Source organism: Oncorhynchus nerka, linkage group LG4 (assembly GCF_034236695.1).
Source record: "Oncorhynchus nerka isolate Pitt River linkage group LG4, Oner_Uvic_2.0, whole genome shotgun sequence".
Classification (NCBI taxonomy): Eukaryota; Metazoa; Chordata; class Actinopteri; order Salmoniformes; family Salmonidae; genus Oncorhynchus; species Oncorhynchus nerka.
Window position 1 is genome coordinate 65,956,501 of NC_088399.1, and position 26,295 is coordinate 65,982,795.

Sequence of the window (26,295 nt, forward strand, 5' to 3'; positions counted from 1 at the left end):
AGTGTTCAGAGAGGTTTTTCCAGAATATTCCCACAGAGAGTTTGAAATGGCTCTACGTAATAGGCAAGTGGGTTGATTTATTGTAATTGGTTAAACGCCATGGGGATGGTCTTTAAGAGTTTCTGGGCGTTCTTCAGTACTATGTGCGTGTGCATGTGATTTTTCCCCATCTTTCATAGCGCCCTGCCTGAGGGCCTCCAGTCCAAATGAAATTGGAGAGTGGAACGAGGGGGTGCCGCCCCCTGTTATTGTATGGAAAAGGTTAATGAAAAGAGGAAGAAATTCCTGAAATGTCAGTTCTGTCTCGACACTCCATCTGAGCAGGTTAATGTAGGCTAATTATTACGCCAGTATATTTCATGTCGTCGTGTGAAAATAGCTGCAGTTGTTCAACATTGAACCATTGGAGTGACACTTTTTCCATTTTACTTTCCCTGGATTAGACTTAATCCTAAATCTTTCTAAATATTCTGCGCTGAATAATGATTTATTCAAAGCTTAAAAATATGTAGGCTTTTTATGTAGGCTACGCTATAAGGCCTACGTTCAGTGCCAAGTTTGCCCTCTTGTGGTTAGAGCAGTCCAAAATATATTTTTCTGGGTGTTTGGATGCTGGCTGCGGACTGTATTGGGATATTAATAATATGTAATCTATATTAAGTCGATTTTAACCCTTAATCTAGTGTCTTTGAGGACCGGTGTATTGTCATGTTTTTAAAAGCCCTCTGTTCAGAGTCGTTTGAGTTTTGTTACGTTTCTGCTACTGAGAACGTAGGCCTATGTGAATATTATTTTTGACCATTTACGAGTGACTCCAATCCAACATGGATAGTTTATGCAGGATTCAAACCCACAACCTTTGGTGTCGACAGCATGTTCCAACTATCTGAGCCGTATAATACTCGTTGCTTTGTGTGGAAGTCCGTATGATATGAAGGTTCAACTGTATCTTTATGCGCTTTATTTTGAATGGGAAAGGGAAACCTAACGCCTGCCACTTTCATGTCTTGCATAACAGGTACACCCGGGAGGTCTCTCAGCCACTTCGACAGCTCGGACGTCCCCAACACCACCACACTGTTGCTAAGCGACAACGGAGATACGTTGTTTGTAGGAGCGCGGGATGCAGTGCTCTCATTGGATGTCAGCCAGGAGGATGTCATTGTGATGAGGAGCAGGGTGGGGGGTTTGACCTTTTACCATTGACGTTTACTTCCATCTAATCACAAAGTTGTTAATGAGTATGATCAGCTTTGAGACTTCATGAATCTGTATAAACCCTGTAAGTTCCTGCATAAGACCACCAGATTTGGTTGGAAAATACCTAAACCCTACAATTCATACAGGCTGTATTGGAAATATTCAACACTGGAGAAAATGTCCCCCTTCCAGTGGTTTAATTCAGCGGTTGTCATCTGAAACACAAACACAGCTGGTTCAACAGTCGTAACACTGACCTCTCTCCCTCCATTCTTCTCCCAGTTGGACTGGTCCCCCTCAGTGACGGACCTGGATGAATGCTCCATGAAGGGCAAGAAAAAGGCAAGTTAACCCTAGCTCAGCCAATCCACTCATTAGCATTATTAATGCTGCATGCTGCCAGTGTTTCCCCTAGATTTGATCTTAGACGGGCAGTTTAGGCCCCTGAGTCAATATCTGGGGCTTCCGTTGCAAGAGTTTTCAATAGCACTTCATTTGAACATCGATTTATATCTTAATCCGTTAGAATAAGAAATTAATACAACTACACAAGTAGGTGCGGGGATAGGATGAGGCTGCACGGGGGTTCTGGTCTGTCTAGTAATTGGAGGAGAAGCATTACTTACTGGAGGCACAGGTGTCACTGCATTCCACCAACAGCCACCCCACCAAGACTGTAATTCTCTAATGGAATTGTTTAGCTATTTAATTGGATAACTTTAACCGTCTTTCTGGCCGTCAATGTGCCAGCGATACAAAAGGAGGAAGTCGATACCAGATGGTCTTATGCCAATCGGGATTAGCAGACCTACAGAATGGGCCTGTACCTAGCATCCGTGGCAATGGGTTTAGCCACATTTGAAGCATCTTCAATTCGAAACGCAATGGCGTGTTATGTTTTGATGGACACGTTTTTAAAAAGAGCTACTATTTTAATATCTCAATCTCAACTCGTAATTCAAGTATGGGCTATTGCGTGTAGATTGATGAGGGTGGAAAAAACAATTGAATACATTTGAGAATAAAGCTGTAACGTAACAAAATGTGGATTAAATCAAGGGGTCTGAATACTTTCCAAGGGCACTGTATTGATGAACTGCTTTTGGCTCGTGAGCGCTACTTTCACACCTACCGGCTAAAAGTATACAAAAGTACCCGGAGAGTCCCTTTAATGTAATGTAGGCCTCCCTTGAAGTAAGCCTCCACGTGTGGCCCCATTTAAAACTAAGTAATGAGATCAGGGTTACCAGAGCTATTAGCTCACTGGTGCTAACGGTGCTCCCTCCCCCTGACCTGCTCTCTCTAGACAGACTGACCCAAGCTTTTCTGCAGGGTCACCCAGTTCTGGTTCTGAAGTTCATTGGATTTTGAAGGTTTATTTATTAGGTTTGGCTTTCGCCTATCAAACTTGGCAAAACGTTTATATTCTACAATTCCTAGAACATGAGTATTGTTTAGACTGGAGTGACCAGCTGTGTAGCACACAGTGTACCTCAAGGACCAGGATTAGGAAAATGTTTTACAACACTGTCTACCCGCTTTCTCCATCTCGCCCTGCACCCACATTTCTAAGGACGATACCTAGTTATTTGCACCGTCTTCACACGTTCTCTGTCTTGTGTTCCCTCTCTTTCTGCCCCCCTTCAGGCGGACTGTCCCAACTTCATCCGGGTGCTGCAGTTCTTGAACTCCACGCACATGTACGCCTGTGGAACCTTCGCCTTCAGCCCACGCTGCACCTACATCGTAAGATGCTCTTCTTTCGAAGCAATCCGTTTCTCTTTCCACGTTTCTCTTACTGTAACTAGCTTTTACTGGCATGACATATATTTGTACAGTGTATTGGAACCCACACCTACATCATATTATTTCCTCAATACTTTTCTCATACTCCATATTCAAATTAAAAACGAACTTTATCGTCACCAAATGTATGATTCAGTGTACTCAAGGACAAATACAGTGAGGACAGCAAGAAATGAACATGTTTGTACTGTTCCTCCCACACAATCTTACATTTATCACTCTAACTTGTTTTATTGGTTGTTTATCCCTATTTGCTCTCTCCTTCCGTGACCGCCTCCCTCAATCCTCTCTGTATTGTTTTTGTTCCATCCAGCCCTCTGAGTATCTTCTCCAACTCTGTTAAGAGGGTAATGGTGCTTGGTCATGGGCTGTACAGTAAACCCATATTAGATATTAGCTATCCAACGGCGAAGACATTAGTGTCAAGCACATCACGGCAGTAGGTAATTTTCTTGGCCCAGAAACGTGCTTCACACGCGATTGATCATTTCTTGAGCCAGTTATGTGCGGTACTGAGCTCAACGACCAGCCCCGGCAATGTTTTCGTACTCTGTTGGCTCGTCCCCTTAGTCTGATGCCCACGGGCTGAGACTGTGTGTGTGGAAGAGCATTTCTGTGTGATGATTAAGAAAATGGGTCCTCGAGTAACCCCCAGTCAAGCCTGTGTTAACTCTGGTCATGTTGATGCTGACAGCTTTATTGTACTACACTCACATAGCCAACGCTGGCCAGGCCACTCAGACAGGACATCCCTCACATATAATGATGCCCAAAACAGGGCAACACTTGTATGTGTCTGTGGTATAGATGATTGAAAAAATATATACTTTATATACTTAGCTAGAACAAAGCGTACTTTAGCCTCAGATGCCTGTCTCTGTCTTTAGTAACCATTTTACATTTGGGCCCGTTTTACATCGAGGTAATGATCTCTAGCAGTGTAGCACTTGCAGGTTTTTAGCTGCTACATTGGAAGTGTATCCCCGAAGAAGTACAAGCCACTTAATCAAGTATTTACCCTCGTGAGCCAATGGTCAATTAGCAGAAAGTGGACAAAGAGCAAAATTTCAAGTTTCAAAATGACACTTTGCTAACCACGGCCATTGTAGCAGGATTCATTGACTACAGTATCACTCATGGTTAATTACGAATCCAGTGTAGCGCGTCTAACTTATGATGTTCGATAAAACCGCACTAAACGCATAACTTTGGCTCCCTCTTGAGTAATTTGGTGTATTTTTCCCCATTTAGTTCCTGCCAATTCAGCTGCTACTCTTCCTGGGGTCCAGCAAAAATAAGGCAGTTATACCATTTTTAAAAACATTACAATACATTCTCAACAAATTTCACAACACACTAAGTTTGTGCCCTCAGGCCCCTACTCCACTACCACATATCTACAACACACAAAAAAATCTGTGTATAGTGCGTATGTATCGTGTGTGTGTGTAGGTGTCTGTGCCTGTGTTTGTGTTGCTTCAGTCACCGCTGTTCCATAAGGTGTTTTTTAAATAAAATGTTACTGTTTGCATCAGTTACTTGATGTGGTATAGAGTTCCATGTGGTAATGGCTCTATGTAGTATTGTGCGCTTCACATGGTCTGTTCTGGACTTGGAGACTGTGAAGAGACATCTTGTGGTGTATGGATGGGTTTCCTTGCTGTGTGCCAGTGGTTCAAACAAACAGCTCGGTGCATTCAACATGTCAATACCTCTCATAAATAGAAGTATTAATGAAGTCAATCTCTCCTCCACTTTGAGCCAGGAGAGATTGGCATGCATATTATTGTTAGCTCTCTGTGTACATACAAGGGCTAGCCGTGCTGCCCTGTTCTGAGCCAATTGCATTTTTCTTAAGTCTTTCTTTGTGGCACCTCACCACACGACTAAACAGTAGTCCAGGTGTGACAAAACTAGGGCTTGTAGGACCTGCCTTGTTAATAGTACTGTTAATTATGTAGAGTAGCGCTTTATTATGGACAGACTTTGCCCTATCTTAACTACTGTTGTATCAATATGTTTTGACCATGACAGTTTACAATCCGTTTAGTCACCTCCACTTGCTCAATTTCCACATGATTCATTATGAGATTTAGTTGAGGTTTAGTGAATGATTTGTCCCAAATACAATGCTTTTAGTTTTTGAAATATTAAGGACTAATTTATTCCTTGCCACCCATTCTGAAACTAACTGCAGCTTTAAGTTTTGCAGTCATTTCAGTCACTCTTGTAGCTGATGTGTACAGTGTTGTCATCTGCATACATAGACACTGGCTTTACTCGAAGCCAGTGGCATGTCGATACTAAAGATTGAAAAAAGTAAGGGGCCTAGACAGCTGCCCTGGGGAATTCCAGATTCTACCTGGATTATGTTGGAGAGAGTTCCATTGAAGAACACCCTCTGTGTTCTGTTAGACAGGCAACTCTTTATCCACAAGATGACAGGGGGTGTTTTTTCAGCAGCAGACTATGATCGATAATGTTAAAAGCCGCACTGAAATCCTAACAAAACATCCCCCACAATCTTTTTATCATCAATTTCTCTGTCATTTGTGTAAATGCAGTGCTTGTTGAATGTCCTTCTCTATAAGTGTGTTGAAAGTTTGCCATTTTGTTTACTGTGAAATAGCATTGTATCTGGTAAAACATTTTTTCCAAAAGTTTACCAAGGGTTGGTAACAGGCTGATTGGTCGGCTATTTGAGCCAGTAAAGGGGCCTTTACTGCAGCGGCAGGTAGCCTAGTGGTTAGTGTTGGGCCAGTAACCGAAAGGTTGCTGGATAGACTCCCCAAGCTGACAAGGTAAAAATCTGTCTTTCTGCCCCTGAACAAGGCAGTTAACCCACTGCTCCCCGGTAGGCTGTCATTGTAAATAAGAATTTGTTCTTAACAGACTTGCCTAGTTAAGTAAAGGTTCACTTACTATTCTTAGGTAGTGGAATTACTTCTGCTTCCTTCCAGGCCTCACTCTACTCTGCTCTTTTCCCTACAGAACTCTGAGACGTTCTCCCTGGTAACAAGCCCCAGCGGAAAGCCAGAGGAGGGCAGAGGTCGCTGCCCCTATGACCCCTACCAACGTAACTCGGCCATCACCGTTGGTAAGAGATGACTCACAGGAAGTGGTGGGTAGTTAAAGAACCACAGGACAGAGCCTTTAGACAAGGAAATGTAATTGGCTATGGGCAATGATGACATCATAGCTTTAAACATTCTCCAGGAAGTGTGCCATTACCAACCAATGATATCAGACATGTTATGGTATACTGGTGTCTACTCCTTTTAGATCGGAAAGGATTTGATAGGTCTGAGTTGTATGGTGAAAATTTCACCCAACCTATGAGAAGGCAACATCAAGCAATTAAAAACATTGCTTGAAAAAAATAAATCCAATCCTTTCAGATCTACAGGAGTGCCTAGGGGGATAGGGATCCATGTGGGATTCTTAGTCTCTTCGATGTCGTCACATTTGTCCCATCTCATTGTAGGTTAGGGGTTACGAGTAGTGTGCGGTGTAGGTGGTGGTAATGTGGTGGCGTCTGAGAGAGAGGAGCAGCAGATGCTAATATTGCCCATAAACCCTTGGCCTGATGTCTTTGCCTTTATGTGGGCGGCATGTGACTGCTAGCAAACATTTACAGTACCTGGTGGAGGGGGTTTGTGGGTAAGATATGTATTTACATATGTATCCTGATTAGGCTTATTGGCTACTTTCATTGGCCGTAATTAACATTTTATGTTTTCGAGATTGTGATTTCACTGACCAAGAGGGGGATGTTTTAAATGTCCCTGGATATGACTTTCATAAATAGTCATTACGCCTGTCACAACAGGTTGTGAGAATCTGTCCCCAGCAAAGCTTGCTGTTATGACAGCTGAGACGTACTACGCAAGGTTAATGGTTAACAATGCACACATCTTGTATTTGGGTCATGTCCCTTGCAATAAATATCACGTCTTGACAGAATCTCTCGTCACCTGCTAAGGCATTGTGTCTTGATGTGCATGGCCATTTCCAGTACATTACATAATGATTACATGCACGGACTGTTCAATAATATTTTTCTTTCCTCTGAACATGACCTTGTTGTCATCCATAGCCAGTACATTTCTTTAACTCTCTCATTTAATAAAGGTATTGGACTCTGTTAATGGTGGAGGAAATTTTCAGCTTTGGCTCTTATGTCATTCTCCTGTATGTTTACTCAGATTCACATGCCTTGTACTGGATGTCACTCTGTGTGTGTGTGTGTGTGTGTGTGTGTGTGTGTGTGTGTGTGTGTTCAGATGGAGAGCTGTACACTGGAACAGTTGCGGACTACATGGGAAACCGGCCGGTCATCTCCCGCCACCTCAGCGAGGGCAGCCATGTTGATCTGAAGCTGGATGACACTTTGGGCTGGCTGGAGGGTACGTGTCTGCAACAAACTACTCATGATGTATTACACAGATCCCCAAGGCGCTTACATACACTGAGTGTATAAAACATTAGGACGGCCTTCCTAATATTGAGTTGCACCCCACCCTACTTTGTAGAATCTCAAATCTAAATATATTTTGAATATATTTGTTTAACACTTATTTTGGTTACTACACGAGTCCATATGTGTTATTTCATAGTTGTGATGTCTTCACTATTATTCTACAATGTAGAAAATAGTAAGAATAAAGAAACCCTGGAATGAGTAGGTGTGTCCACTTTTGACTGGTACTCTACATGTGACCTATTCCACAAAGTACAGCTAAAAGGAAATGTGCATTTTAAAGAGCTACATTTAAGGAAGTAGTTTATAAGTCTGTTGGTGTTGGTTAAGCCTCCTAACCAATACGTCTGGACTGCGTTCAAATGATTCCTTTGTTAATTAATTTGCCTAACATGCTTTCAGTAACACACTTATCTCTCGATTAGTCTAGCCAATTGTTCAATCTTTTTCTCCAGATCCCACTTTCATCAGCTCCAACTTCGTCCCCAGCGAGGAGAAGATCTATTTCTTCTTCAGCGAGGTGGGCCGAGAGTACGACTTCATCGACAAGTTCACTGTATCTCGCATCGCCCAAGTCTGCACGGTAAGAGATGCATTATTGTGTGGTTGCACTTCGAGTGTGTGTAAGATGCGTGTTTAATGATAATCCTCTCAACCATTTCCTGTCTGTCCCAGAGTGACGTTGGGGGCCAGCGTACCCTGCAGCGACGCTGGACCACCTTTGCCAAAGCCCAGCTCCTGTGCCAGTCTGACAACGAGCTGCCCTATAACGTCATCCAGGACATCGTCACCCTCCCGCCACCTGAGGGCGCCCCAGTGGACGACACTCTCTTCTTCGGCATCTTCAGCTCTCAGTGGTCAGTAGTTTAGACATTCGCTATGAATGGGATTAAGTCAGCAGACATCTCCTGTACGAATGGCAAACGTTTCTTATTAGCAGGTCTTTCAGGTCTGTCACCAGATCTCAACCCAATTGAACACTTTCTGGAGCGGCGCCTGAGACGGCATTTTCCACCACATCAACAACAAAATTATAGAATTTCTTCTGAAAAAATGGTGTCCCTCTAATAGAATTGTAGAAACTATGCCAATGAGCATTGAAGCTGTTCTGACAGCCCTTGGTGGACAACACACTATTTAAGAATGTTGGTGTTACCTGTACCTTGCTAGAGGATGACCAGTCCCGGTCATGTATAGTATTATGAACTCCAAATTATATTTGAATCCCAGAAAAACATTTGTCAAACAAGAACGAACACCTTTAAAAAATAAAAAAAATGTTTTACTAGCTGGCATGTCTTTTTGAAACAAGAAGTGTGTTTGTGCTTTAAAAAATTGCATGACAAGTTCCTTTGCCAAGTTAAGTTATTTACTTTAGCTGCTACTAGATTGTAGCACGGTTGTGACCGCAAGTGTCTGATGTTTGTGCACTACTAGGTCAGTGAACTCAGGGCGGTCGGCAGTGTGTGCGTTTCGCCTGGGCGACATCAAAGCAGTTTTTGCAGGCAACTACAAGGTCCTGAATCGGGACACGCTACGGTGGAGCATGCGGGTTCAGGAAAAGGTCGCCAACCCGGGAGAGGTAAGCTGTGTCTCCGTCTCGAATGACAAGAGGTCCCCTGAGGGTCAGCAGAAATAAATTACCTTGTTAGCAAATTGACTTCTTCAAAGAGATTGGATGAAAATATAATTAAGAATTAAAAACAACTTCTGAAGACCCAACGGAAAAAAAGCTACTCAGACCAAACAATGCCGGGTGAATGCCTTGTTTATCCTTGCCTAGGTAAACGTTAGTTACGTTTCTGATTTGTTTACACAGTGTTGTCTCCCCATGATGTATTGCATTGAGGATCAATCAGCCATGCCTAAGATCATAAGCGTGGCCTGGTTTGATGTTCAGTAAAGAAGAAACTTCCACACATTTAACTTGGCATAACAAATGTGATATCGGAGATACTTTAATCTCCTTTTCTTCAAAGTTTCTTCAATCTCCTTAGCATACTTGTTGTGGATGACTCCCACACAGGCCAATTGACATACAGCTGGATGTAAAATCCCTCCCTCTCCGTCCTCTCAGTGTGGCCTGCACAACGCCTCGGACAACACCCTTCGCTTTGTCAAAGAAAACTTCCTTGCGGACGACAGCGTACACCCTGTGGGGCGGAGCCTGACCATGGTGTCACCTGACCAGCGCTACAGCCACGTGGTCACCCAGCGTGTACAGGCCGCCAACGGCAAGGACTACACCGTCCTCTTCCTGCTCACAGGTACTGGACGTTGTTTTCAACCGGAATCAACCTAAATATCAATGTGTCACTCGGTACATGTATGCACCATTACCGTGTTTAGTCATTTCTGCTCAAACGCTTGCTTTCAGAATCGGGCTACCTCCACAAAGCAGTGCTGCTGGAGAAGGGTGCCCACATCGTTGAGGAGATCCAGGTCTTCGAGCAGCCTCAGGCCGTGAAGAACCTCCTGCTCTCAATAGCCAAGGTACCTTTCTCGTCATTAGGTATTCTCCATCTCAAGTCAGGTACTCATCCCACTTTACCCTCGCCTCGCTGTCACATTACATTTGAAGTGGCCTCTACACCACAGGGGCCTGCTGGCACTTATCATTAGCACTTCAGCCACGAACGATGCGACGATGTCGCCAAAGCTCTCAGGAGATGTAACCTTGACATTAACTTTGCCTGTCACATTCCTGTGTGTGCGCTGGGTTTGTCTGCTCTCGAACCCCACCAATATGCCCAGAGGTCTAAATCAATCACGTCACATCTGCTGGTGACTGACAGGTGGACATGGCCTGGGGAGTGTGTGTGTCACTTAATGGCTACATGCCTTCTGTGAAGTGCGAGATGGTTGGTTAGCAAGGAATAGACACAAAGTCAATTACACATGCAGAAACTCTGTTAAACATCTTTATTACCACTGCATATAATATTTCAAGGTTTTATCTAACAGCCTTCCTCGCAAATAATGAAATGCTGATGACAAATACAATTTTATTTTTTCTTACTGTTTTTTTTTACTATTGTTAAGTGTACACTGTAGACCATAGTGTAGGCTAAATGAATAGAAGCTGGAAAGGTTTTGCAGGACGGTGTGTCCGAGGCAGGATGACCGTAGAGAAGGCCATGGTAATTAGCACCGATAAGCCCGCTCTCTCTCGGATCTGCTGCACGAGAGAGCGAGTGAGAGAAATAAGCTGGAGAGCTGTCTGTCTATGATGTGTGTTCATGACGCTGCGCTTCAGTGTGACAAATGTATTCAAGGTGTGCATGCGTGTGTGCAGTATGGTTCAGCGTGTGTGTGTGCGTGCAGTATGGTTCTGGCTCAACGTGTGTGCGCAGTATGGTTCTGGATCAGCGAGCGTGTGTGTAGTATGGTTCAGCGTGTGTGTGTGTGTGTGCGCGCGCCGTATGGTTCAGCGTGTGTGTGCGCGCCGTATGGTTCTGGTTCACCATGCATGTGCTGTCTGTTGAAATCATAATTTATGTAGCTAAGACATAATGTACTGTACATGTCACGTAGGGGTGACAACACGCGTCGCAGAGAATCTTTGTTCTCTGACTGAACCCGAAATCTGGTTATTTAGCAGACACTTTTATCGGTTGAAGAAGTGCTTATATTCAGTACGTGACCTAGACCCACAGCCCCAGTGTTGAGAGCAACACACTTCCAAGACTAACTGTCAAAATTTGCTGCAATGAATCGTTCTCGTAAATAATACCCAATAAATCAGTTTGTTCCTTTGTTCATGTAAGTGTATACTAATGCTAACGTGTTTCTATCCTTATCCACCTATGTTGTTTGCTGAACACCAGTGGTCACCAACCGGGTTGATTTCCAAAGCATTTCTGTAAAAAACAATAGTCTTGCTTTCCAAAAAAAAAAAACGTATTTTATTTATTTATTTTTTGTGCTGTTGGTGGTAGGTGCACTTCGATCAGCAAACCTAACGCCGGGAAGGAAAGTGTTCCCATTTTGAAGCATTTCATGTGTCTGACGGTAGATCTCCGCCTACCCGGCAGGCCCAGAGAACAAATCAAGTGCACTTATAGGCCTACCGTTGGCCAATCAGATATCTGTGTCTGCACAGTTTCCTCGAGCCATAGACTGTAAAAAAATAAGCTTTGGACACACAGCAAAATTGATACTGTGAGATTTCAAAACTTTTAGAATCATGACAAGCTAGAGACTCAGTGAATACAGAAAAAAATCTGCTGTTTTTATAAGTAATAAAAAAAATATATATATATATATATAAGCCCTGCCAAAAAAAAGTTCTCTCTACTTCCACTTACTACTGTACAACCAGCACTGCAGCTGCAATCAATGAGTACAGCAAAGTGCTCCGATAAGCTTGCCTTGTTAATATTAGCGGCTTGTCTTTGTTAAAATCGAGGAATATGTAACTTTCTCTGGTCATCGGAGTAACATGAAATGCTGCTCGAGGCAAGAAAAGAATGCAGTGCGACTTGAGTTTCGCCATCAACTGGAAGACTGTCCCCTTTTCTCAGCGGAGGAAGGGAGAGTGGAGGGAAGGTGAGTCCCGTGAGAGGCAGCCTCACCGCTGCTCCCTCCCTCCCTCCCCTTAGACTGACCATTCGATGCAGGCTATTAAATCCAGTAAAATAAAAACATAAATCAATCTGGGCGGTAGATCTCGGCTTGCTTTTGGACGCAAAACTCAGAAAAGGTTGGTGACCTCTGCTGTACACTAACATTAGCGACTTAGCACTAACGCTATCCTTCACCCCCCCCAGGGTGTGGTGTTTGTGGGCTCATCCGAAGGCGTGGTGAGGGTCCCGGCCTCCAACTGCTCCTACTACAGGAGCTGTGCCGAGTGTGTGCTGTCCCGGGATCCTTTCTGTGGCTGGGACCCCTCCGTCAAAGTCTGTACCCACGCCACGCGCATCCAGGGCAACGTGTGAGTGTCGCACCCCATCACGTTCCATTACAACCACTCCACCCAGCAGCTAAAACACCAATACACTGTAGGATTTATAGAATGTACCATGGCAAGCGTAATATACAACTTGCGTAGAGCCGGGTGTAAGGAATTACTTTTGGATAAAGGCTGTGACATTTTAGATTTGGTGGAATTCATGTATTTCCTTCAGGGCTGGATTCCCTGACGCACAAGTACAGGAGTAGGATTAATGTTTCTTGAAAACCGGCACATACTATTTAAGAAAAAAAGAATATTTATTTAGGGTAAGGTAAAAGGACAAGGCAAACAAATCTGTCCTTCTGCCCCTGAACAAGGCAGTTCAGTTCAAGGCAGAATTTGTTCTTAACTGACTTTCCTAGTTAAATAACGGTTGAATAAAAAATTAAATAGACAAACTTTGGCAGTGGAATGGCCTTGAGCGTAGTGACTTTCAATGTGGCACTGTCAGTTCGTCAAATTTCTGCCCTGCTAGAGCTGCCCCGGTCAACTGTAAGTGCTGTTATTGTGAAGTGGAAACATCTAGGAGCAATAGCGGCTCAGCCGCGAAGTGGTAGGCCACAAGCTCACAGAACAGAACCGCTGAAGCCCGTAGGGTGTAAAAATGGTCTGACCCCGGTTGCAATACTCACTACCGAGTTCCAAACGTCCTCTGGAAGCAACATCAGCGCAAGAACTGTTCGTCGGGCGCTTCATGAAATGGGTTTCCATGGCCAAGCAGCCGCACACGAGTGGTGTAAAGCTCGCCACCATTGGACACTGGAGCAGTGGAAACGTGTTCTCTGGAGGGATGAATCACACTTCAACACCTGGCAGTCCCATGGACAAATCTGGGTTTGGTGGATGCCAGGAGAAATGCTATCTGCACGAATGCATATTGCACACTGTAAAGTTTGGAGGAGGATTAATGGTCATCCCCAGACCATTTTTCATGGTTCGGGCTTGGCCCCTTAGTTCCAGTGAAGGGAAATCTTAATGCCTCAGCATACAATTACATTCTAGACGATTCTGTGCTTCCAGCTTTGTGGCAACAGTTTGGGGAAGGCCTTTTCCTGTTTCAGCATGACAATACCCCATGCACAAAGCGAGGTCCATACAGAAATACTTTGTCAAGATTGGTGTGGAAGAACTTGACTGGCCTGCCCAGAGCCCTGACCTCAACCCCATCGAACAACTTTGGAATGCCGAATCGCCCAACATCAGTGCCTGAATGGAAGCAAGTCCCTGCAGCAATGTTCCAACATCTAGGGGAAAGCCGTCCCAGAAAGGGGTGACCAACTCCATATTAATGCCCATGATTTTGGAATGAGATATTCGACGAGCAGGCGTCCACATGCTTTTGTCTCTTTATTGGGTCATGTGTAATTTATTGGGTCCATTTTATTTTTATGGAGTTAATCAAGAAGTAACCATTGCACTCTACCGGAAGTTTAGTTTGTGTGTAAAACCTGTGGATTCAGATGAGCAAAAAAGTGTGATGGGTCCGCACTCAAAGGGGCGGCAGGGTAGCCTAGTGGTTAGAGCGTTGGACTAGTAACCCTGAACAGGCAGTTAACCCACTGTTCCTAGGCCGCCATTGAAAATAAAAATTTGTTCTTAACTGACTTGCCTAGTTAAATAAAGGTACAAATAAATAAATAATAATAAAAATATCACAAAGCTTACTTCATTTTTTTGTTACTAGATCAGGGATAGTGTACTCACACGTTTTGGCTTTGCAGCCTTGTTCAGTGTGTAGCTACAAATCTCTTGTACAAAAAAACAGATTAAAGTTAACCAGAATGTAAACAGGATCTTTGTATGAACAGACGCACAGAATATATCACACAAACTCACATACAGTGCATTCGGAAAGTATTCAGACCCGTTGACTTTTTCCACATTTTGTTACAGCCTTGCTGAGCGAACAAATATGTTTTTTTTTATCGATCTACACACAATACCCCATAATGACAAAGCCTAAATAGTTTTTTTAGAAATCTTTGCAAGTGTATTAAAAATAAAGAACATACCTTATTCACATAAGTATTCAAACCCTTTGCTATGAGACTTGAAATTGAGCTCAGGTGCATCCTGTTTCCATTGATCATTCTCGATCAGCTTTAATATTGCAGATTGTAGCTTGCATACAACTTGATTGGAGTCCACCTGTAGTAAATTCAATTGATTGGACATGATTTGTAAAGGTACACAAAGTACTGTGTAAACATGTAAATGTGATATTTCAGTTTTGTATTTTTTTATACATTTGCAATTTTCAAAAAACATGTTTTGGTTTGTCATTATTGGGCATTGTGTGTAGATTGAAAAATAAATAACTAAATCCATTTTAGAATAAGGCTGTAAAGAAGGCAAAATGTGGAGAAGGGGGGTCAAGGGGTCTGAATACTCTCCGAATGCACTGTACACACACGTAAAAACAAAACAATGCACACACTGACAGCGTTTATCTCCTCTTCTACAGAGGCCAGGATGTGGATGGAGGGAATGTGCAGGAGGCGTGTGCGTCGCCCATGATGCCCAGATCCAGGTTTGGACTGCACAAAGGAAACGCAGGTGAGAATCACTAGTGTAAACAGCCTTCATGCTTACAGGGAACTTTGTAGACAAACATCTCCATGCTTATCCTATTATCTATCTGCCAGACTAGTCTATAGATGGATACACACTGCATTGTATGTGTGTGGGCTAGCCGCTAACTGCCATAACTAGCATCTGGCTCAATCTGAACTTGGGCCTCAGTCAGCGACTCCTGAATTCTGTTAGACTCCTGTTCCCCAGGCGAGCTGGTGTTGGTGTTCCTGAATGAGGTGGTGCGACTGCAGTGTCCAGAGGCCTCGAGCCTGGCCCACCGCCACTGGGAGCGACCCAACAGCCGCCTCTCCCCGGAGCTCTACCTGCAGCTGGAGGACGGAAGCCTGCACTTCCTGGCCACGCCCACAACCCTGGGCCACTACCTGTGTCTCTCCACAGAGAACGGCTTCCAGCAGAACCTGGCCATCTACCAGGTAAAGCAGAAGAGCAGCCCCACCATTCAGGCCACTGCCCCTGGCGTGATGCCCACCCTCCCCCAGAGCCCAGCTCTCCCCACAACCACCCAGGCCCTCCCCCGAACCACCCAGGCCAGCTCGGGAGGATGGCTCACCCCGCCCTTGATGTGGCCCAAGCAGACCGAGCCGGAGCCCACCGCGCCGGCAAGTGAGACTCAGGCCACCACAAGGCGGACCAGCAGGAACTTTACCTTCTGGGTGGAGCAGTCGGAGGAGACTGAGGTGAAGTCACTGGGAGGGGACAAGCTGCAGCTGGCACTGGGGCAAACCTACCTGAAGGAGCTGGTGGTGGTATCTGTACTGCTAGCATGCTGCGTCAGCATCCTGCTAACCATTGCGCTGTACGGCATGAGGCAGCGCTGCCGCAGTAGGACGGCTCCCCAAACCAACGCCCCAGGGAGGGACTTGGAAAGGGGTGGCCGTCAGGAGCGGGAGGCCCTCCGGGGGGGTCAGTCACCTCACAGCAAAGGCAAGCGGAACGGGCAGGCGGCTCACAATGGCCAAGCCAACGGGGTTGTGTGTAACGGCACGCCTAAAGGCTCCAACGGGCATCTGCCCAACATCCCTATCTGAGCACAGTCGACCGTATTCACACCCTAACTATTGACAGTATCATATCCACTCTTCCTGAGAGCAATGAAGCTTTTACATGGTCGCTCTGAGCCATGGGATTTTACATCAACACGGCTAACTGCAGCACTCTGAATTGTGTGGACTGTTTTGGCAGGGAGAAAGACTGTTTGGCCTGATAGACTGTGGTAACTCAACTAAAAGGACACTGTTTTATTCTGGTACGATACCAGCCTGTGAATCAAATGGGCAGACTGATAAACATGACTCTCACTGCTCTTATGTAATATTGTGTATTATATTGTGCTGTATATACTTTGGATTTGAGAATCAATCGACTAGTCTGTTTTTTGTGTATTTAATGAAAGAGCCAAGAAAGCCGATGTATCGAATGTACACGAAGGACTGTCTCTCTACACTGCCACCAAAAAAACTAAATTGGTTCCTAAACAGATTTCTCTTCCACTAACTATTAACTAATGTGTCCACTCAAATCCCAGGCAGTGTGGATGCATATCGCGAAGAACACAAAAACAGCCTTTTCTGTTCGATCAGTGTTTTTATTTTTGTAGCATCAAGTCTACATTGCTAAACTACTTTCTTACTCTGCAGCTTCAGCGAAGGTTACGGAGCACGTTGTACGGTACAAGGCTTTTTCCCCACTCTTATTTATTTTTTTCCAGTTTATTTTTGTCATTCTATTGAATGTGCTGCCAATGACTTCAAGTGTTTCCAGCTTGCTTTTTCCCTCTCACCCAAACGCACATTTTTGGGAAATCCTGCGGTCTGTGAAGCCATGAGAACATGATGTTGATTTGACACTGTAGGCTGATCTCTTCCAGAACAAACAAGATTATTCTGGTGTTTAGAGACTTTTAGTTTTGTTCATGTGTTGTCAGTGTATTAACTGGACAGAACTCTGAAAATCACTTTAAACCTGTGAAATTGCCAAAATTTGCATTTTGGATGAAAACAAACATGTTTTTTTTGCTAGACAGCTATTCAGAGACTGAAAACTGATGAAAGGTGGTTCATTTTAAGCTGCTTTTGATGATGATGATGATGATGAGGAGGAGGAATACTAATAGTTAAACAAATATGGTACTTATTGTCATTGGTACTGATCAAACCACTTTTAAAAAAAAAAATAAGTTGTCTTTATTTTTATACAATCGTATCTTACCGTTCTAATGTTGCAAATAAACAGTTCAATTTGTGCAAAATCTAAATCTGTCATTTGTGTTTAATTTAGGCCTACTGCAGAAAACCATTATTTTAAAGCATTTGAACGCCTCACAGTATTATGTTATTAATGTAAGCTTCGTTGAGTAGGATTTAACAGAAAATGGCTCCAGGCTGTTCTCCATATAAATTGGCCATTGTGCTGTGTTGTGAAAGTTTTTTTTTTTCTCTCACAAAGATATGCTTGTGTCCCGTAAGTCTTCATAGTCAAAAGACCGACTGTGTATCAATCTTGTGGACCTGTGTAAACGCAGCCTCAGTACCACATGCAAGAAGGTACTTAATGGGCTTGATAGATGGATACATGTTATGGCTTGCTACAATGAACTGATAAGATGACTGGAGTCAACATGATCAGATTGATTTTCATCAGTAACTTGATGTAACAGACTTGTAGTCTGTCAACTGAACTGGCTCCATATCCTGTAGGTAGGTAATTTACAAAGTTTTTAAAATGTCTCTTTAAAAGTGCTCCCATTTGTCCACTGGGTGGCGACCACTACACAGAAACAGCCACTCAACTGACACCAGTTTAGCATTAGTCTTGCCATCTATCACAAAGTGATTCAAACTAGATGTATAGTAGGTCATCTCCAGTAATCTGCACTGACATTAACCATGTATTTTATCATGGAACACCATCAATAGATAGTTATTACCTGGCATCCTTAGACTGTCTCTCACACACAAGATATCCTTAACTCTGTATACGGTTGTATTTTCACAGGGACACGAGACTGCTGTGAGCACTGGGGTGTTACAATCTATTGTCTAACATAATACCTGAAAATTGGTTGTGTAGATTTAGAGAGGAGAGACGATTCACTGTGACCTAAGTAGTTTCAAAAGGTTCATGATCAATTCTTCTATTTATTTGCAGCAAAGCATCGGCCCAACCAAGGCCACTAAGCAAGATGACTTTAGTCTAACCTGCAACAGGCATGCCTGCTGCTAGGCTCAAGGTGACAGAGGGTATCATCCCGATTAGTGAGTGGAAAAAATGTATGAGGTGTTGACCGAAGAAAGGGGAAACCATACCGTCTGGATTCTGTGTGAGGGCAAGTAGAGATTCTAAAATGGACTGTCCCGAAGAGGAGTATGAGCAGATGGGCTGTCCTCGGGGACTGTTCCCCCTGAAAATTCTGGAATATTTCTGGAGAGATGCATAGGGGACCGGCTCTGTGGATAAGAGCGTAAAAACCTAGAAGATATTACATTGTTTGCAGAATGTGCAGTAGAGGCCACAACCCACAAGTTCTCGATCCCAAACACTCGACTCTGGATCTTTACAGAGGAAACTCTTTTTATGCCAGGACCTGAAACAACTATTGGGAAGAACTAGTTCTCATAAAACTTAAAGCATATATTTTGTTCATAAAACAATCTAGTTGTCTTGTGATCATTACAGCAAAAATAACTAACTAGTTCATTATGTCACAGTTTGTATTTTGATGGTTAAACATGGGACATGACATGAGGCTCGAGATGGTGAAGTAAGTAGGTTGGATATATTCAAATGTCAAAACAGAAATTTTATCAAAATATGAAATGAAGAGTCACAAACTGGGCAAATTGAGTGGAGACTGCATCCAGTGCTGAATGGCTTCAACTGGACATCTGAATAACGTTAAACAAAAGGATCACAATGGAAATAACTTGTACACATGCCAGGACCTCTGTGGCTACGCTACATGTATTTTTGTGGGGGGGTGAGTTCACATTACACCTTTTTGGATTCATCATATGGCCATATCCATGCCAGACTTGAGTAACACACTTCATTAATTTAAATGAATGGAAACATTTAAAGTGTTCTTGTCATTCCATGAATGAGTTAAATGCACTACATAACCAAAAGAATGTGGACACCTGCTCGTCAAACGTCTCATTCCAAAATAATGGCCATTCATTTGGAGTTGGTCCCCCATTTGCTACTCTATCAGTCTCCACACTTCTGGGAAGGCTTTCCACTAGACGTTGGAACATTGCTGCGGAGACTTGCTTCCATTTAGCCACGAGCATTAGTGAGGTCGGGCATTGATGTTGGGCAACTAGGCCTGGCTCGCAGTCGGTGTCCGAATTCATCCCAATGGTGTTCGATGTGGTTGAAGACAGGGCTCTGTGCAGGCCAGTCAAGTTCTTCCACACCGATCTCAACAAACCATTTCTGTATGGACCTCGCTTTGTGCACGATGGCATTGTCATGCTGAAACAGGAAAAGGCCTTCCCCAAACTGTTGCCACAAAGTTGGAAGCACAGACTCGTCTAGAATGTAAACTAATGCTGTCGTGTTAAGATTGCCCTTCACTGGAACTAGCCCGAACCATGAAAAACAGCCCCAGCCCATTCTTCCTCATCCACCAAACTTTACAGTGGGCACTATGCATTCGAGCAGGTAGCGTTGTCCTGGCGTCCGCCAAACCCAGATTTGTCCATCGGACCACCAGATGGTGAAGCGTGATTCATCATTCCAGAGCATTAGTTTCCACTGCTCCAGGGTCCAATGGCGGCGAGCTTTACACAACGCTTGGCTTGTGTGCGGCTGCTCGGCCATGGAAACCCATTTCATGAAGCTCCCGACGAACAGTTATTGTGCTGACGTTGCAACCAGAGGCAGTTTGGAACTCTGTAGTGAGTGTTGCAGCCAAGAACAGCACTCGGTGGTCCCATTCTGGGAAAATGTAGCTGGACTCTTACAGTACCTGTATACATGGATGAATGCTTCACGGCAGACTGGAACCACTTTAACTAATTACGGTGTCCTGTGTCTTTTCCGATCTTTGTCGATAACGGGTCCTAAATTCAGGGCAGCAATGTTGTTGAGAGCAGTAGCAACACTTTTGCAGTTGTCCATGGCAGTCCAATCCGATCTCATCTCTCGGCATTTCCAGCCCATCCATTATTTCAGCCAATCATGGCTAGCAGGGAGGTTTCTGTTTTTTTCCATGGCTAAACCAACTAGGCTCGTAATTTAAAAATGTATTTGTATTTACAGATGACATACACAATTGTTATTAAGGCACATGAAAGAAGGCATTTGTGCCCCAAAACGCATATGGATTTTTTTTTTTAAATGCCTCTTCTGTGACGTGTGACAATCACCTAGCTTCTTGAAACGGGTCACATTTGTGTCAGTAAAAAAATATGAAAATGCACACATTTATTCACACAGGGTATACTTAAAAAACGATTTTAATCTATTTTATAATGTTCAACTTTTCATCATAGCAAAAAATGTGCTCATCAGCACATTTAATCTTATGTACCTAGCTAGCTAGGCCTATAATCACTATCTTAGAGATCCTAATTCTGTGGTGACTATACTGTTAGGTTCATGTATGGGCATCCATAATTAGTCTTTTGAGTAGTAAATGTTGCAAGATCATCACTTCTCTTTGTCTCCCTTTGATTTTTACAAGTCAATAAAGTAAAATTGTCTGTTTAGAAAAACTTTTGCCAGGACAATGCGGTTAACAGCCGTACTGTCAATGGCTGCTAAGGCTACCTTCCCTAAAGACTACAGCTACGGCACAAGTTGGCCTTGGACAATAGCAACCAAGAGATTGAACCCACCATGCAAGAAGAGAAGAAATGCGTTCATAGAGCCCATAGATTACGAGGACTGGTCTGTTTTCACAGGGGACACAGTAAGTGGTCATGAGACAAAAGGACATTGAAGACCTTTAGGATGTATGATACAGAACACTGATATTGCAGTTATGTGGCAAATTATTTTGCAGAGATACTAGACACCAAGACACAAAGAAACTGTTAACCATGGAATTCCTTGCTATAAAATCAACACGTGAAGGGTAATGATAATGAGGTGAATGTAATGTAGGACTGAGAGGGGAGAGTCCCTGTCAAGTTTTATTCAGCCATTAGCCTAACATTTTTTATTTAACCTTGATTTAACTAGGCAAGTCAGTTAAGAACAAGTTCTTATTTTCAATAAGTGGGTTAACTGCCTTGTTCAGGGGCAGAACGACAGATTTGTACCTGCATTGGAAGTCCTACCTGGTCTTTGTGGTTGAATCTGTGTTTGAAATTCACTGCTTGACTGAGGCCTGTTAAACACAGAGTCCATACAACTTATGTGACTTTTAAAGCACATTTCTACTCCGGAATCTATTCAGGTTTGCCTTAACAAAAGGGTTGAATACTTATTGACTCAAACATTTCAAAAACATACTTCCACTTTGACATTATGTGGTATTGTGTGTAGGCCAGTAACAAAAAAAAATCTTAATTTGATTAAAGTTTTAATTCAGTTTGTAAAACAAAAAAAATGTGAAATAAGTCAAGGGGTGTGAATACTTTCTGAAGGCACTGTAGGTGAGTTGGGTCAGCTACATGCTTGTATACTACACACACACACTTCCTTCTGAATTGACACCCCTAATTTTGTAATCCCCTTTTTTGGTTGGTGTCTGCCATCCCAGACGGACACCAGTCCGGAGGACACACTGGATAAGACTTACACGCCCTCCCTCAAGACTCTGAAGGAGGAGGCGATGGAAAAGACTTACCCGCCCTCCCTCAAGACTCTGAAGGAGGAGGCGATGGAGAAGACTTACCCGCCCTCCCTCAAGACTCTGGAGGAGGAGGCGATGGAGAAGAATTATCCGCCCTCCCTCAAGACTCTGAAGGAGGAGGCAATGGAGAAGACTTTATCCGCCCTCCCTCAAGACTCTGAAGGAGGAGGCGATGGAGAAGACCTACCAGCCCTCCCTCAAGACTCTGAAGGAGGAGGCGATGGAGAAGACTTACCCGCCCTCCCTCAAGACTCTGAAGGAGGAGGCGATGGAGAAGCTGGGCATCGAAGAGCCCAAGAGGAACCGGAAGACTTACTGGTACTGAGGGGCGAGACCCTTTGGTGTCTGGGCCACACAGACACGGGTTGGGGAATTGCATCCATGGTCTCCCTCCCCCTTCTTATTTCCACATTGGTCACAACGGGGGGGCCTACTGTAGGCCTATAGATCTGTGTGGTAAAGGCATGTTACCAGTTCCACATCGCTCAGTCTAGATGGATATCAGTGGAAACAGGTTGAGGGAGTACGGTAACGTGATGGGAACCATCATGTGCGCACAGACATGAAACTGGATTACTGGTCCCGTTTCAGGCAGAAATTCAGCAGAATTCAATATTCATGATGCTTTCAGAGTTTGTCTTCCATGTTTTGATTTGTATTCATGTCATGAATACGTGTCTAAGCAATACACAATCCTGTTCTTGATATGACTTGACGTTTTCCTCGATAATGGGACATCGAAAATGAACAACAGAAATAAGCCTCGTGTTTCTGTGCTACAAATTGAGGATGTACAACGCTGTCAATGCTACATCTGCACATGTCGTAGAATTGGCTCGTTTAGTTATCCATTCAGATGTTGAACAAGTGGTCTTGTCAAAGCATCCCTAAGTAAACCTACGGCTAAGACTTAGATGAACATGTGGAAAGCTGCAATGACGTCTCGTTGTTACCAAAACTGCACAATCAGCAACTAACTAAATCTTTTTAAACAGGGGTTTACTTTGCAGGCAGAACTTGGCATTTGAGGGACAGATTGACTGACAGAGAGCTCGGAATTTGACAGACAGGTCTGAAATCAGAGTTAACAAATATGTCAAGGCTCTAATGGTCGGAGCCAAAGCAAACGCAGTGGTAGGGGAAAAAAACAAGCTGCCAGCCTCTTGTAAAAGGGTCTGGGAGGCTGAAGCAGAAAATACCTGTCATTACACATCTTGGGAAAGCCCACAGCCACTTTGGCCATTTATTATATGTTAAAAATAGATATATTTTACTTCTGGGGCCAGGGTGTAATAATGCCCTTTAGCCATGTTAAGCTTTAAGACAAATATCTGTGTCTCTCTTTCCAATCCGTCTGGAGGAAAGAGGCAAAGGACCAAGTAATGAAGATACTCCAGAAGTAAATCCCGAGCTAGGGAGTGGCATGGAGCGAAAAGTCTTCTCAATAGGCCCACACTTGCCTCATTTGACTAGCAGGACTCTCCAACCCTGTTCCTGGAGAACTACTGTCCTGTAGGTTCACTCTAACCCCAATCTAGCACACCTGATTCAAATAATTAGCTGGTTGACAAGTTTAATTAGTTTAGATACAACTGGGGTTGGATTGAAAACCTACAGCAGGGTAGCTCTCCAAGGAACAGGGTCAGAGAGCCCTGGACTAGGGTGTGTCGTTTTATATACGTCACCTCTATGGGAAGTTGGATGTGTGTGACGTTATTCAAACTCTTACCACAAGGTGGTGCACAAAACACTCCAAGTTTTAGATGATGGCCAAGAAGGGGAAAGCCCCCATATAAAACAATAGTGATGTACTGAACTGTTGAAAATCAATGATTTACAATTGATTCCTTACTTGTTATTTTATAGAAGAGTAATGATATTCTGCCGGTCAATAGTGGAAAACCTACTGTTTTCCTTAGTCAACTGAAAAGCTGTCCATTTCCATCCACAGTTTATGTGAATAAAGTCATACCATATAAAACAAGTCAGGACAGTTGTGATGGAAACAGGAAGTTTCGGTACAATTTTATAAATGCCAACAGATAATTTGGTCGTTTGATATGGTGGGATCTTTTTGTGTTGGTAAAATTAATTATGCGAGAAATGGCGGTGGAAATATGGATATCATATCATCATATCAAAGATCATATGGAAGTATACTTGGGAGTCACGCTATGACATGGTGCTCCCAATAAGACTCAGAAACCATGCCGTTTATTAGGCTACATAGGAAATAAGTTATGATGCACTTCACAGGGTTGTGAAAGTGCAAGGTGATCTTGGTGCTGCTTTTCAATACATATCGAGGGTCTTATTGTCACGTTCTGACCTTTATTTCCTGTGTTTTGTATTAGTTAGTATGGTCAGGGCGTGAGTTGGGTGGGCAGTCTATGTTTGTTTTTCTATGATTTGAGTATTTCTATGTTTCGGCCTAGTATGGTTCTCAATCAGAGGCAGGTGTCATTAGTTGTCTCTGATTGAGAATCATACTTAGGTAGCCTGGGTTTCACTGTGTGTTTGTGGGTGATTGTTCCTGTCTCTGTGTTTGCACCAGATAGGCTCAGTCACTTGGTTTTTTCTTTTCAATTGTTTTGGAAGAGAAGAGAACGAGCGCCATTCTCCTTGCGGAGATGGTGCTAAATACATCAACACGGTCGGTCCCTGGGATTGGACTGGCCAACACGATTCGGTTTGCTTGGAAGGAAAAGGAGTTTGAGCCTTTAGGACGGGAATCCTTTGGAAGGATAATATTGATGGGGATTCTAAAGCTGACGGTGAAGGACGTGTTTTGTTTCCAAGGCAACTCGTTGGAGGGAGCATACGACGTTGCACTATATACAGAGGAAAAACACGATGATATCCTGAGAAGGGCAAGAGCAGTGGGAGGTGAGAGGCCGATGTGCCACTACGAAATAACAAGCCTGGCGAAGAATAACTTTAGGTTTGTAACTGTAAACATTTACAACCCTTACGTTAAGGACGAAGAGGTGAGGGCTTTTCTGGGGAGATACATGGATAACGTCTCCTCAGCAAGGCACCTCAAAGACTCCCTTGGGTTTTGGAATGGGAGGAGAGGCTTCCAGGCCCTCCTCAGAGAGGACCCAAAGGGACATGGTGGCTACCTCCATCCTCCTGCTATGTTCTCCCTAGGGGCTGACAGGGGGACGTTGTATTATGCACGTCAGCCCCCATTTTGCAGACGCTGTATGGCCTACGGTCACATATTCGCCTCATGCAGTGCAAGAAAATGCAGATTTTGTGCATCTGAGGATCACGAGGCGAGGGATTGTGACAAGCCTAAGACGTGCCATGGGTGTGGCTCGTCAGCACACCTGTGGAGGGGGTGCCCGGCCCGTCAGAGGTCATATGCCTCTGCGGCTGGGGGGAGCAGGAGCGGGGATGGGGGAAGAAGAGGAGGGAAGGAAGCACGCCTCATGACCAGAGTTCAGGTCCAGAGGGAAGGCCACAAGGAAGGAGGAGGAGCCAGAAGCGGCGGATGGAAGAGAGAAGGAAACGGAAGGCACGGGAGTAGGAGAACCAGAAAAAGCGGCGGAAGAAGGCAACCGAGTGGAGGAGCATGAGAGAGAAGAAAGCGAGGGAGGAGTGGTGGAGAAGGAGACGGTGGAAGAGAAAGTGGACTGGGGGAAAGTGCCATGGTGGAAGAGATGAGGGGTATGGTGGAGGAGCTGGCGGGGGGGGGGGGGGGGTGGTATCTCTTCACTGCCGCCATCACCAAAGAAGAGTATGAAGAGGAGGGGGCGATTGGCCGACAGTGAGGGGGAAGGGATGGCCAAGACACACATAACAAGACTCAGGACTACTGGGTACAAGAGGAGGTGGGGAGTTTTTTGTTTGGGGACTCAGCCTCCCCAATTTTTTTCCAAACCAGCTGCAACACTGGGGAGGGGGAGGATTGTGGGGGTAGACCCAGGGTGCAGGGCACCCCGGAGCCAAACACTATTCCTGCATCCTGGGAGGGTGTGATGGAGGAAGAGGGGGGATGTCGGGATTACGGATGGTGTTCTCACCGGTAGATATGGAGCAGGGGAGCATCGGGTGAGTCTCCTGTTTTCTGTTTTTTTCTGTCTGGGTTTAGAATTTGAGTGTATTACATGTATTTATTTTTCATGGGGTCTAATTTTACTTTTGTTAGTTTAAATGTAAGGGGTTTAAGGGATTTTGTTAAGAGGAGGGCGGTTTTTAGTTATTTGGAGGGTGTGGGGTTTGATTTTTGTTTTTTACAGGAGGTTCACCTGAGGGATGGAGGGGATGTTATTAGGTTTAAGAGGGAGTGGGACAAGGGGGAGTCGGTTTGGGGTGTTGGGGGTGCACTCATCGGGGTAGGGATTTTGTGTGGGCACAGGGAGGTAAAAGTGGAGGATTCTTTTGTTGTAATGCAGGGGAGGGTTATAGGGGTGGATGTCACGATAAGGGATTGTAAATTTAGATTAGTGGTGG

At 44.2% G+C, this 26,295-nt stretch overlaps 2 protein-coding genes across 4 annotated transcripts in view; both read left to right on the forward strand.

Moving 5' to 3' along the window:
* LOC115128468 (semaphorin-4A-like) overlaps window positions 1-17,289 on the forward strand; it is a 45,591-nt gene extending 28,302 nt beyond the window's left edge. For 2 of the 3 annotated variants that reach the window (XM_029658324.2, XM_029658325.2), the window contains exons 3-15: window positions 1,019-1,179; window positions 1,483-1,542; window positions 2,848-2,946; window positions 5,998-6,103; window positions 7,290-7,412; window positions 7,942-8,069; window positions 8,162-8,343; window positions 8,924-9,068; window positions 9,564-9,753; window positions 9,864-9,979; window positions 12,256-12,419; window positions 14,905-14,996; window positions 15,207-17,289. In XM_029658324.2, the coding sequence (XP_029514184.1) occupies window positions 1,019-1,179; window positions 1,483-1,542; window positions 2,848-2,946; window positions 5,998-6,103; window positions 7,290-7,412; window positions 7,942-8,069; window positions 8,162-8,343; window positions 8,924-9,068; window positions 9,564-9,753; window positions 9,864-9,979; window positions 12,256-12,419; window positions 14,905-14,996; window positions 15,207-16,063 (2,423 nt within the window). In that variant the 3' untranslated portion in view covers window positions 16,064-17,289. The remainder of the gene's footprint in view (window positions 1-1,018; window positions 1,180-1,482; window positions 1,543-2,847; window positions 2,947-5,997; window positions 6,104-7,289; window positions 7,413-7,941; window positions 8,070-8,161; window positions 8,344-8,923; window positions 9,069-9,563; window positions 9,754-9,863; window positions 9,980-12,255; window positions 12,420-14,904; window positions 14,997-15,206) is intronic. The other variant, XM_029658327.2, reaches the window with a different exon arrangement.
* Window positions 17,290-20,766: 3,477 nt separating this feature from the next.
* On the forward strand, window positions 20,767-22,162 carry LOC115128779 (large ribosomal subunit protein uL24m-like). Its single transcript, XM_029658913.2, has 3 exons — window positions 20,767-20,949; window positions 21,745-21,957; window positions 22,001-22,162. The coding sequence occupies exons 1-3, from the start codon at window positions 20,767-20,769 to the stop codon at window positions 22,160-22,162; spliced, it is 558 nt and encodes a 185-aa protein (XP_029514773.2).
* Window positions 22,163-26,295: the final 4,133 nt, after the last annotated feature.

Excerpts from the sequence above, each read along its gene's own strand:
- LOC115128779 (XM_029658913.2), top strand. The coding sequence starts at position 20,767 with ATGCGGTTAACAGCCGTACTGTCAATGGCTGCTAAGGCTACCTTCCCT. Across the intron at positions 20,950-21,744 it reads CTGTTTTCACAGGGGACACA|ACGGACACCAGTCCGGAGGA; the intron begins GTAAGTGGTCAT and ends CTGCCATCCCAG. Across the intron at positions 21,958-22,000 it reads TCAAGACTCTGAAGGAGGAG|GAGGAGGCGATGGAGAAGAC; the intron begins GCAATGGAGAAG and ends AAGACTCTGAAG.